The sequence below is a fragment of the Carettochelys insculpta genome, chromosome 3, assembly GCF_033958435.1.
Source record: "Carettochelys insculpta isolate YL-2023 chromosome 3, ASM3395843v1, whole genome shotgun sequence".
Taxonomy (NCBI): domain Eukaryota; kingdom Metazoa; phylum Chordata; order Testudines; family Carettochelyidae; genus Carettochelys; species Carettochelys insculpta.
The window spans coordinates 140,509,637-140,521,896 of record NC_134139.1 but is presented as its reverse complement, the minus strand read 5'-3'; the positions used below and the strand labels follow the sequence as shown (position 1 = coordinate 140,521,896).

The window sequence follows — 12,260 nt, the reverse complement described above, 5'->3', positions numbered from 1 at the left end:
TTTGTTGTGGCTTATGAAAACTAGCACTAGCTTGATATTGACCTGGTTCCTATTAGTTTCACATCTCCTCAAAGGATAGTGAAAATTAACAGGAACTGGTCATTCTTCTCTGTCACACAGCTTAGAAAAGCTCTGAGTGGATGAATAAACACTGGAGCACCCAGTCTACAAATTTAGGAAGACACCACTGCAACAGTTTAATCTCAGTTCCTACTTAGCAGGTTACTTTCACAAAGCATCAGTGCTAGAAACAGTGAAGAACAGCCACATAGCTAAAGCACTGTCTGGTAATTCAGAAGACCCGTGTTTAATTTGTAACTCTGCCACAAAAATCCTCTGTGATTTTAGGCAAGTCAAAATGACTTGATAGCTCAGCTCCTCCCTATAACAGTTCCTCTCTGCCACCCTTTGTCTGTTATCTATTCAGACTGTAAGCTTTCCAGATCAGGAATTCCCTATATGTGTTTGTACTGCCCATATCACAGTGAGACCTTGAATTTAGTAGGTGCTTCTAGTCACTGTTGAAACACAAATAATGAATAATAATGCTTTAATGAAAGAAAGTTTAGATACTGTAGAAGCTGATGGCATTTCACCTAGAAAATTTCCTACTCACCCTGAATGATTTTCAAACCCTGCAATGTAGGATATAATGCTACTTGTGAAAATCTGATTTCGTAATTTTCAAATTATTGGTTAATTTTAAAAATCTCCCACCTACAGAAATAGGGAAAATGCCACATGTATACTGCACATCAAGTTCCAGCATTCTCCAAAGCCCATGTCAATGTCTAAAATAGGACACACTGGAACTGAGCTTCCTTTCTTCCACTACGAACGCTTGTGCCAAATTACTAAGCCAGAAAGCCTGTCCTGAACAATCACATGCAACAAAGAGACACCAAGAGCAGCCCCCTGGTCAGCTTTTCACACCTTCTCAATTTCAGCACGCAAACTTCATCAGTCGCTACCACTAAAGCCCGTATCATGCTCAGTTACTGGCTCATCTCTTCCAAAAGCATCATGAGATCTGGACGCCTTAGCTAGGAAATACTGTTTCATAATATCATAAAGTCAACTCCAAGTTGTGGTCTTCCATGTTTCCGAGATGGGCATGGCCCCAACTGAAGCTACAGATGCAGCCTGAGCCTTAGAGGAAGGAATCCTTATCTGAGACCAAAACTAGCTGGCCCATAACTGAGTCTAATGCACTATGAGACCCTCTAGGTTGAAACAGTGCAGCCCCTTAATCTGTCTCCAAACACTACAGACTCTTGAAAGATACTAAATAAATAAATACATGTACACAAATATAAATATAACCGTCTAAAGATATCCAGTGTAATCTAGCCTCTGTCTGATAAATATATGGATTGTGAAACAGAAGTAGTAAATGTATTTGATTCAAATGAAAATCAGTGACAATGTTAGGCAACAACTTGGCAGGGCTGGTGGTGCTAAGGGTTATCCTTACGCAAAACCATACACAAAGGAATTGTTGTAACTAGTTGTATTTTCTAATTTCTTCTGTCTAATGCAACTGCTGCTAAAATGCTGTCTTCATGGATAAATGTTGCAAAAAATAAGTTGCCAAGAGTTCAAAAGGGAGAGCCATTAAACCTGCTCAGACCACACTCAGGTCCCAGGGAAGAGGCAGCTCCCTAACTGAGGAAAATACAGGTGGAAAGCCCTTGAGGAATCCAGTCACAACTGGATAAAGAAAACCTGTATATTCTCAGAAGAGGCAGTGGTATGTTAATATAGCTACTAGGCGTGCCTGGATAAAAGTGATGCATTGTCTGGTAGGTTATTTCTGATGCCCAAACATAAAGAACAACTTGAGTGTATTCCATTTTGACAACACCATGTCCATAATTTGATTTACATTTGACATGAAAGTAATGAGCAAATATTTATCTCTTTGCTTCTTTAAATAGTATAATGCAGATGTGTTTTTCTGTGAAAATCTGAACTGTGAAATTCTGTAGAAAAGAGAGGCATACAGTCTCACTACTCTTTGTTCCAGTAAATTTATTTGAAGTGTCATGGCCATTTGAGACCAAGGTTCCTTATATCTGGAGATGGCCCACCTGTACTCCCTTAGTGCACCTGTGATCCACTTCTTCAAAAGACAGGGATGTGTAAAAGAGCTCTTCCAAGCATCCATGATATCTAACCACCAGTATCCTGCTAACAGGATGCTTGCCTCCACATTCTTATAAAGAACAAATTATACACTGAGCAGGAGTCTGGGCTATGACTCTTCCTCAGACAAAACAGACAGCAGATGCATCTCTATGTTTGCGCGATTAAATTACCACAGGAGGAACATGGTTTGAATCTTGAGGGCTTTGAATCCATTAGTTGAGACACAGAGCTCTGAGAAATAGATTACATTTAGTTTGATTTTTTTAGATACATAACCAACTAAAAATGTGGGGGGAGAATTTATAGGGAATTGGCCCTATCTAGTCTACAAGTAAATTCTTCAGGCCAGCACACCAACATCACTCATTATACCTCACTACCATGGTCACTGAGAAAGAACTGAGGAACAGTTGTGACCAGGCTGCCCTTTACTCTATTGGTTGAATAGGAACAAGGACACGAACTGTGGAGATGCAGCCCAATAGACGCTGCTATTCAAAAAATTTCTTTCTTGTACTTATGAACACACACAATGAAAGCCACACTGACATACACGTGCAGAACTTTGATATACGTTTAAAATGTTTGCCATAATTTTATATGCAGAGATTTATTTATAAATCATTTTGTATCATTTTATGTATAAACAAGTGATTCATTTTTAAGTTTACTTTTGAGCCCATATATTAACACGAGGGAAATCACAAGCCTGTTGAATGTAAAATTTAGTTTTTCTCCAGCAGGTGCAAAGAACTGGTTACATTTTAAAGTCCCTTGTTAAAAGCAAGTACGAGTGGTAAAGCAAGAGGTGGGAGAGCTTTTTCAGATTAACCACAAGTACTTGTCCTCACTACCCAACAACCCAGGAAGTCATTCAGCGCAACTCTTGTTTTTAATGCTTTGAGAAACCATATAAAAAAAGTGTGCTTGAATACTTCACCAGTTAACATGTGGTAAATCAGATCTAAATATTTATATTAATTATAAATTCACTTCCCTGAAATCTGTTGTATGCAGTGCTTTTGTAACTATGTTGGTTTCAGAATACTAAGAGAGACAAGGTGGGTGAAGTATTCTCTTTTACTTGATCCTGAAATCTGTTTATTAAAATATAGAAACACAAGACAGCACTTTATTTTCTGTGTGACTGTTCTTGCAATTCTACATTTATGGAATTTTCTGAGGACCTCAATCTCTATTTTAGCAATAAATACAATGAAATATAAAAAGTAGGAATATTTAGTGAATGTTCATAGGCTCAGAAGATTCTTAAATACACACAGGGCCAAAAATCTTCCAAACCTCATCTAGATTCATATATGGATATTGGAAGTGGGGAAACTAGTACGAAGAGAATATAAACAGCATACTACCTTATGTTTATACAATATAATTCACCTTACATTCAACTCCTATCTGGCCTCAGTACACTGATCCCTCACTATACAAGCGCAATTGGTTCCCAGCTTTCTGCTCATAGGCAGAAACTCGTAAGAGGGACACTAAATTCCTATTAAATAACATGTAAAAGTCTCTGAAAGGTTCCCACAGCTCCTAACTCTGGGAAGGAGTGACAGCAGGTGGAGCTGCTTTTGAAAGGTGAGTGAACCTTGGGTTGGGGAGGGTTAGAGGCTGGGGTAGTTTGGGGCTGTGAGCAGGAGGAAGGGTTAAAATCTGGTGGCGGGTTGCGGGGGTTCAGGCTGCCACAGTTTGGGGCCAGCAGGGGAGGGGGTGTCAGGCTGCAGGGCCGCAGGGGGTCAGGCAGCAGGGGGTCTGGCTGACGGCTGGTAAGGGGGGTCTGACTTCTGTGGTTTGGGGCCACGGAGCTGCAGGGATTACAGGTGGGGGGGGAGGTCTGGCAGTGGGGAGGTCCAGCGGCGGGGCCACAGGGGTTACAGGCGACGGGTGGGCATCTGGCTGCGGAAGTGTCCCTTGATAGTGTTTGTCCAACCTAGTCTTAAATATTTCTAATGATGGGTATTCCACTATCTCCCTTGGAAGCCTTTTCCAGTGCTTAATTACCCTGACAGTCATAATGCTTTTCCTAATATCTAATCTAAAACTGCTTGCTGCAGATTACACTCCTTACTTCTTGTCCTACCTTCACTGAACATGGAGAACAACTGATCACCATCTGCTCTATACCTGTCAGTGCTTTTTTCCTAAAAAAAAAAAAAAAGGGGGGGGGGGGTGCCAGAACTGAACCCCGCCCCCTCTCCCCTCCAGGCTTAACCCCCCCACAGCCTCAAACCACCCCCTATTCCCAGGCTTAACCCCCCACAGCCCCAAACTGCCCCCCCACCTACCTCATACAGAAGTGGCCGATGGCTCCTCCACTCTCCTATCCACAGTAGCTCCTGGCACAGCACAGCCATGCGGGAGCCACCGAGAGTTGCTTCCGGCGCATGGGGCCATGCACATACCACCCAGAGCAGCTCCCAGTGTGGTGCAGCCTGGCCATGCACAAGCCACCCAGAGCAGCTCCTGGTGCGGCATGGCACCCTGCCCTACCCAGGGAAAAAACGATGCCAGAACGCCTTTCCATGGCATCCTGGCAGAAAAAAAGCCCTGCCTGTTCTTAACATGTGAAGACCATCAGTTAGTTCTAAGTCTTCTTTCCTCATAGGCAGAGCCTTCCCATACATTGCATGGTTCAGAGCAGTTGCCCCAGACCCCATGCTTCAGGGGGGCATGAAACCCAAGCAGTGCAGGGTCTGACAACAATCCAACCCTCCCTGATCTGTCCCAACAGCTCCTGACTTTGCTTGTGAGATGAGAAATAAGGGCTTTGGGGAAGAAAGTGGAACAGGGCTAGATATAAATGGGCTAAGCAGCTGGAAATCCTGACTAAAAAGTAATTCTGTCTTTACTGGGTGTCAAGATATCACTTCCCAATGGAACAGATATTCTTTTAAATAAAAAATACTTTGAATTTTTTTTAAAAAGGTTAAAAGAATTAGTCATATTTTCCAAGTAGAAAATAACTCCCTGGGATTTTCCCCATAAAAATTACATTTTGTTTTTATAGAACAGTTCTCAGCCATAGCTCTCAAGGTGCTTTTAGAAAGGAAGGTAAGCGTCACTGTCTCTATTTTAATTTTGCAAATGAGTGAAAGTGAGGCACAGAAGAGTACAGTGATTTTTTCCAATTGCACACATAAGGTCAGTACCAGAGTCAGAACTTTCACTATACCACATTGTCTTCCATCTAAGATGCCACATATTTTAGGAAGCAGGTATCTAAAACTACATTATAACAGCATACGGAATACTTTCACTATCAGTTTTCCGACTTATAAAATAGGGTTAATGACACCAACTTCCTTTGTAAACCTAAATTCTATTATTAGATTTTTACTAGCATGAATTCGCAATGATCTGGACATCTTATTCATGAGCAATGCATTCATCTAAAACTCAATGCCAATATAAATTTCACCCTTCTCTACTGGGCCTGTGATGCCTCACATTCAACTTGACAGTTTTTCTGATTTATCTATCTGTATGCAACATAACTTTTGAATGCTGTATCTGATCATTTCCAAAATTTTGAGGAAGCTTCCAGGCAGTGATGGAAAGAAAATACCTCACTGATCTTGGGGACAATCAAAATATCAAAAGATGGGAGCTGGGCAACAAATGGAGCCACTGGCATCTGTGCATGCAATCCATTAACACCATACAAAACAACAATAGTCCTACTCATCCACCCAAGAGTTTAACTTGTTGACACTCTAAAGAAAACTAATTGTCCTCCCTCCAGACAGCCTGAACATGAATAGTCAGCCACCATGGATGTGGAGGCCCTTTACACCAATATCCACATGAAGAAGGACTTCAAGCTGTAAAGGAACAGTACCCCTGGTGAGGCCAAGACCCAACTGGTGACAGACCTCATCCACAACTGTTTCAGATTTGTGCACCTTATATGGAGATATATCTACCTAACAGAACTGGAAAGGACCTTAAGAAGTCATTGAGTCCAGTCACATGCCCTCGCAGCAGGAGGTATCACCATCCCTGACATTTTTTTTTAATCTGTTTGCCCCAGCTCCCTAAATGGCCTCCTCAAGGATTGAACTCACAACCCTGTTATAGCAGACCAATGTTCAAACCACTGAGCTACCCCTAAGGTACAACCACATTTGCTCCAATCCCTCAGACAGAGACAAACATCTACAAGACCTTCACCAAGCTTTCCTAAAACTGCAATACCCACCTAAGGAAGTAAAGAAACAGACTGACAGAGCCCATTGTGTACCCAGAAGCCACCTGCTACATGACAGGCCCAACAAGCAAAATAACATAACACCCCTGGCCATCACATACAGTCCCCAGCTAAAACCTCTCCAGTGCATCACCTGTGATCTACAACCCATCCTGGGCAAGGATCCCTCACTCTCACAGACCTTGGGAGGTAGGCCAGTCCTTGCCTCCAGACAGGCTACCAACCTGAAACAAATTCTCACCAGCAACTATAGACCACGCTACAGTAACTCTAACTCAGGAACCAATCACTCCAACAAACCTCAGTGCCAACTCTGCCCATATATCTACACCAGCAATACAATCACAGGACCTAACCACATCAACCACACCATCAGGGACTCATTCACAAGCACATCTACTAATACAGTATATGCCATCCTGTGGCAGCAATACCCCTCTGCCATATACATCGTCTAAACTAGACAGTCTCTACATAAAAAAATAAATGGACATAAATCAGATATCAGAAATGGTAACATACAAAACCCTGTAGGAGAACAATTCAAGCTCCCTGAACACTCACTAACAGATTTAAAAGTAGCCATCCTACAAAAAAAAACTTCAAAGGCAGAATCTAAAGAGAAACTACAGAGCTGCAATTCATTTGCAAATTTGACACCATCAACCAAGGACTGAACAGAGACTGGGAGTGACTGGCCAGCTATAAAGCAGTTTCTCCTCTGTTGATGTTCACACTTCCACCACCCTCCCTGACTGACTTGACCTCCTCAGCTCTGGTCTTCCTCTTGACTGGGACTCCCTTCTTTTCATGACCCTGGAAAATCAGCCCTGCTCTGGAATCTCCACTACACTGCATCTGATGAAGCAGGTCTTTGCCCTCAAAAGCTTATGCTCTATATCATCTGTTAGTATATAAGATGCCACAGAACTACTAGCTGTTTTTACAGATACAGACTAACATGGCTACCCTTCTCACAGTCAGCAAACTGGGCATCCAGAGAGGATCCTCCTCCTTCTGTCCCTCCCTCCCATCTGCCTCCTGGTTCAAGGGAGATGGCACCATCCAATCTGGAGGACAGTACTTTTTTTCTTTAGAGAGTCTCTCTCACTCACTCACTCACTCACTCACACACACACACACACACACACACACACACACAAAAGAAATATTGTGGTCTAAAGCAGCTCTTCTCAGCCAGGGTCCGCAGGGGGCTTCGAGGGAGTACATAAATCATTTAAATATTTACACCAGGCTGCATAAAAAGCCCCAGCAACGTGGTACAAACTAAAATTCCCTATTACTTTCTATAGTTCTAAGTATTATACGCTGAACTACACATACACAAGACGTATATTGCAATTAATTGTGCACAGGAAAAATGAGAGCGCAGGCGACCTTTCAGGACGAGCGCGCCCTGACACTTTTGTGCTGTCTATGCGGTGGGCAAGCAGCTTTCAACGAGGTGAAACTTGGGGGCATCCAAGGCACACGCCGGGAAGACGGGGAGAGCCGCTGGTGTGAAAAATGGGGGACCCTGGTGGGGGGGGACAATGCCCCCGCCAGGGTGGGGAGCATGAGGGCCTGGCGCGAAGCCAACGGGGAGTAGGATGGGGGACCCTGCAGTGCGGGGAGCAGGAACGGGAGGGGGAAGTGCCCGGTACAATGGGGGCACCGCCCGGACGAAGGGGACGGGGGGCCTGGCTGGGGAAGCTGAGAGCAGCGCCCGGCCCCGCAATGGGGTTCGGCCGCTCCCCGCCTACGGGCAGGGGCTCGCCCCGCCGGCAGGCCGAGAACCGACCTCGCAGCGCTGGGGGTAAAAGGGGGGCAGGGGGCGCCCGCAGATCCCGCTCGGGCGCGGCCTGGAGGGAGCCGGCGACCGCTGCCCCCGGGCACGGAGGGCGGGAGCCCCGGCAGACTCCGCTGGGTCCCGCCGCCGCTCACTCACCCGGGCTCTTCAGGTTGTAGCGGGTCTCCATGGCGGCGCCACGGACGGACCGACTGACGGCGGCTCCCGGCTGCGAGGCCGGGCGGGGCCTGGCGCGTCTGCTGCTGACTCGGCTCCGGCTGCGGCCGGAAACTGCCTGACGTGGCGGCGGCCGCTCTGTGACTAGGCCCGCAGGGGCCCGACACCCCATCTCCGCCCCGCCCCGCCACCGCCTCGCATCCCCTGCCCGGGCGGGGCGGAGCCAGGCCTGTAGTGCCCCCCCGCCCCGCCTCAGCCCCGGCCCCTCCATACCTCCTTCCCCGCCCCGGCTGCAGCCCCTACCGCCGCCTCCCTCTCCCTGTCCTACCCCTCCCCCCAAGCCCCGGCTAACCCGCCCTCCTCCCACAGCATCTCTAAACCGGCCTGGTGTTAGTGAGCGGGCGGCCGGGCCGGCCGGCCTCTTACCGGGGTGTGCCAGGCGTCCCCGGGCCCCATAACCTTTGTTTCCAGCCACCAGTCCAGGCTCTCCGTGTTCTGTGCTGCTGGTTAGCGGCAATTTCCCCCTAAGTGTGCTAGACAATATTGACCTCCTGTGGGCCGGCAAAGCCTCTCCCTCGGGGCGGGACAGGTCCCGAGCGTGCCAGACTAGTGAGGTTCAACCTGTATTGCCCCATCTCTTTTACCACCCTCAGCTCAATCCCCTTCCTTCCTAGTAGCACCTCTTCCCTCAAAACCAGCCCAGTACAGCCTCTCATCCCTGGTGCCTCTACTGGTATTGTCCCTTCCCTGCTACGTTCCCTGTAACCCTGCTGCTGTTGACTCCAGTCTGTCAATACAGCCCTATCATTCCTGACACAACCTCACAGTTAATATCGCCCCCATCCCTGACATCACTCCTGATATTTCCCCCACCCTAATACAGCTCCACTGCCAACAGTGCCTCTACCCTGATACAACAAGAAGTCCTGTGGCACCTTATAGACAAACAGATATTTTGGAGCATAAGCTTTCGTGGGCAAAGACCCACTTCATCACATGCATCTCATGCTCCACAATATCTGTTAGTCTACAAGGTGCCACAGGACTTCTTGTTGCTCTTGAAGATACAGACTAACATAGCTATCTTTGAATAGTAACAGAGAGGAAGCCGTGCTAGTCTATACACTATGAAAACAAAAAGCAGTCAAGTAGCACTTTACAGACTAGCAAAATAGTTTATTAGGTGAGCTTTTGTGGGACAGACCCACTTCTTCAGACCATGGCTATCTTTGTGATACTTGTCTACCCTGATACAGCTTTCACCATTAACATTGCCCCTATACGTTATCCCTTCTGATCTCAAATACCCATCTCCAATATCACTCCCAGTACATCCCCAGGACCCCTCCCAATACCATCTTATTGCCCTATTGCCCTTTCCCTGCCACCCTCATAAAACCTTACTCACCCTGATATATCCCTACTGCTGACACTTTCCCTATAGCTCTCACAATACATTCTCTGCCTTGTTACATCCCCATCACTTATGCCATTTCAGTACCACCTCACGTAACACCTTCACCCAATATACCTTCCCAATACAATTCTTGTGACTCTTATGTGGGATTGTGTACTGCCTTTGTTACTTATATTGAAAGCTTTTTGAAAGTGTGACAATGTTTTGTTTTTGTACACCACCTGGAAAATTGGTCTTGGTCCGTGACTGAGGCACATAGGTGCTAGGATAATGCAAATGAATAATAAGCTAAGCACCTACCCTCAGAGGTCTAGAGGGGCCCAGATCACTTACAGATTTTGAGGCCCCTTGCCATCATAAGAATTAAAAAATGAGGACATATGAAGACAAATTAAGGCACCAAAAACAGAGTGAGATGTGATTTGTATATTTGAGTATTGATAATGCAGAGCCTTTTTCTGTGCAAACGCACTAATTATTGAAGGATGCGCATGAAAACAAATTGCAAAACTCAACAAATGCCAAAAAAATTAACAAGTGCCTAAATTTGAGGCCCCCTTTTAGCTTGAGGCTAAAGCCAAATGGCCCTCCTGCCCCTTCCTTCCTCCATTTGGCCCTGGCACCTACATTTACAAAAGTAGCTTGATTTTCAGCAGTACTGAATTTCTATTGACATCTATGGGTCTGTGGGAGCTGTGGACAAACAACATTTCTGACTCAGTTCTTTTTATTGATGTGCCTAATTTTAGCCACCAAAGTTTGAAAACATTGATTCTGACACCAGGTTCCCCACGTAAACTGTCCATACCACCGTATCTTTTCCTTCTCATCTCACTTCTCTCAGATCCTGTGCCCTGATGTAAACTATCAGCACTGAAAGCCAGTTGCAAGCAGAAAGGCCAAACACTCCATGGTTATATAAACCAATGCATCTTTGCCTACTTAATTATCTTTTCATTTCAGTTTCTAAAGTTACTCCTCAGTTTCCACTCCTAGGCCAAGGCTACACTAGAGGGGAAGGTCAAATTAAGATACACAGCTCCTGCTACATTAATTAGCTGGAGACAACGTATCTTGAATTTGAACTTCTGTGCTATCTCTACTGTGGGAGGTCGATGGGACCAAAAGCACCATTGACTTCCTTATGCCTCGCAAGGAGCACCCAAACTCAAGAAACTGCAGACCAGTCCGCTTAACTTCTGTGCCATGAAAAATAGTGGAGCAAATAATTAAGGAGTTTGTCTGCACACATCTGGAACATAATAAGATGGTAGGTAACAGCATGGATCTGTGAAGAACAAGTCATGTCAAACTAATCTGATAGTTTTCTTTGATAGGATAACAAACTTTGTGGATAAGGAGGAAACAGTAGACATGGTATATCTAGAATTGAGTAAAGCATTTGGTTTACATGACCTTATTCATAAACTAGGGAAATGTAACCTAGATGGGGCCACTATAAGGTGGGTACATAACTGGCTGGATAACCATTCTCAGAGAGTGGTTATCAATGTTCACAGTCATATTGGAAGGGCATAACAAGCGGGGTTCTGCAGTGTCAGTTTTGGGATCAGTTCTGTTCAATGTCTACATCAACAGTTTAGATAATGGCATAGAAAGTTCACTTATAAAGGTTGCAGATGGTACCAAGCAGGGATGGGTTGCAAGTGCTTTGGAGGACAAGGGTAATAATTCAAAATGATCTGGACAAAGTAGAGAAATGGTATGGGGTAAGTAGGTTGAAGTTTAATGAGGACAAATGCAAACTACTGTTTCATACATACAAAATGGGAAATGACTTTCTAGGAAGGAATACTGTGGAAAGGGATCTACAGGTCAAAGTGGACCACAAGCTAAATGAGTCAACAGTGTTACACTGTTACAAAAAGCGAACATGATTCTGGGATGCATTAACAGGAATGTTGTGAGCAAGACATGAGAAGTAATTTTCCCCCCTGCTCTGGGCTGAGTAGGCCTTATTTGGAGTACTGTGCCCAGTCCTGGGCACCACAATTCAAGAAAGATGTGGAGAAGTAGGAGAAGGTCCAGAGAAGAGCAATCAAAATAATGAAACATCTAGAAAATATGACCTATGAGGAAAGACTGAAAAATTTGTGTGTGTTTAGTTTGGAAAAGAGAAGACTGAGAGGAGTAGGATATTAATTTTCAAGTACCTAAAAGGGTATTACAGGGAAGAGGGAGAAAAATTGTTCTCTTTGACCTCTGCTGACAAGACAAGAAGCAATGGGCTTAAATTACCGCTAGGGAAGTTAGGTTGGACATTAAGTAAACCTTTCTATCAGGGTGGTTAAACACTGGAATAAATTGCCTATGGAGCATGTAGAATCTTCATCTTTGGAGATATTTAAAAGCAGTTTAGATAAACATCTTTTCATGAGAATCTAGATGGTGCCTAGTCCTCCCATGAGGTCAGGGGACCGGACTGGATGATCTGTCGAGCTCCCTTCCCATTGTATTGGTCTATGATTTTGTGATTCTGC

General features: G+C 45.1%; 1 protein-coding gene across 1 annotated transcript in view; it reads right to left on the bottom strand.

The window, feature by feature from the left end:
- UBE2J1 (ubiquitin conjugating enzyme E2 J1) overlaps positions 1-8,564 on the bottom strand; it is a 48,016-nt gene extending 39,452 nt beyond the window's left edge. The window contains exon 1 of the mRNA XM_074988847.1: positions 8,325-8,564. Within this exon, the coding sequence (XP_074844948.1) occupies positions 8,325-8,514 (190 nt within the window). The 5' untranslated portion in view covers positions 8,515-8,564. The remainder of the gene's footprint in view (positions 1-8,324) is intronic.
- Positions 8,565-12,260: the final 3,696 nt, after the last annotated feature.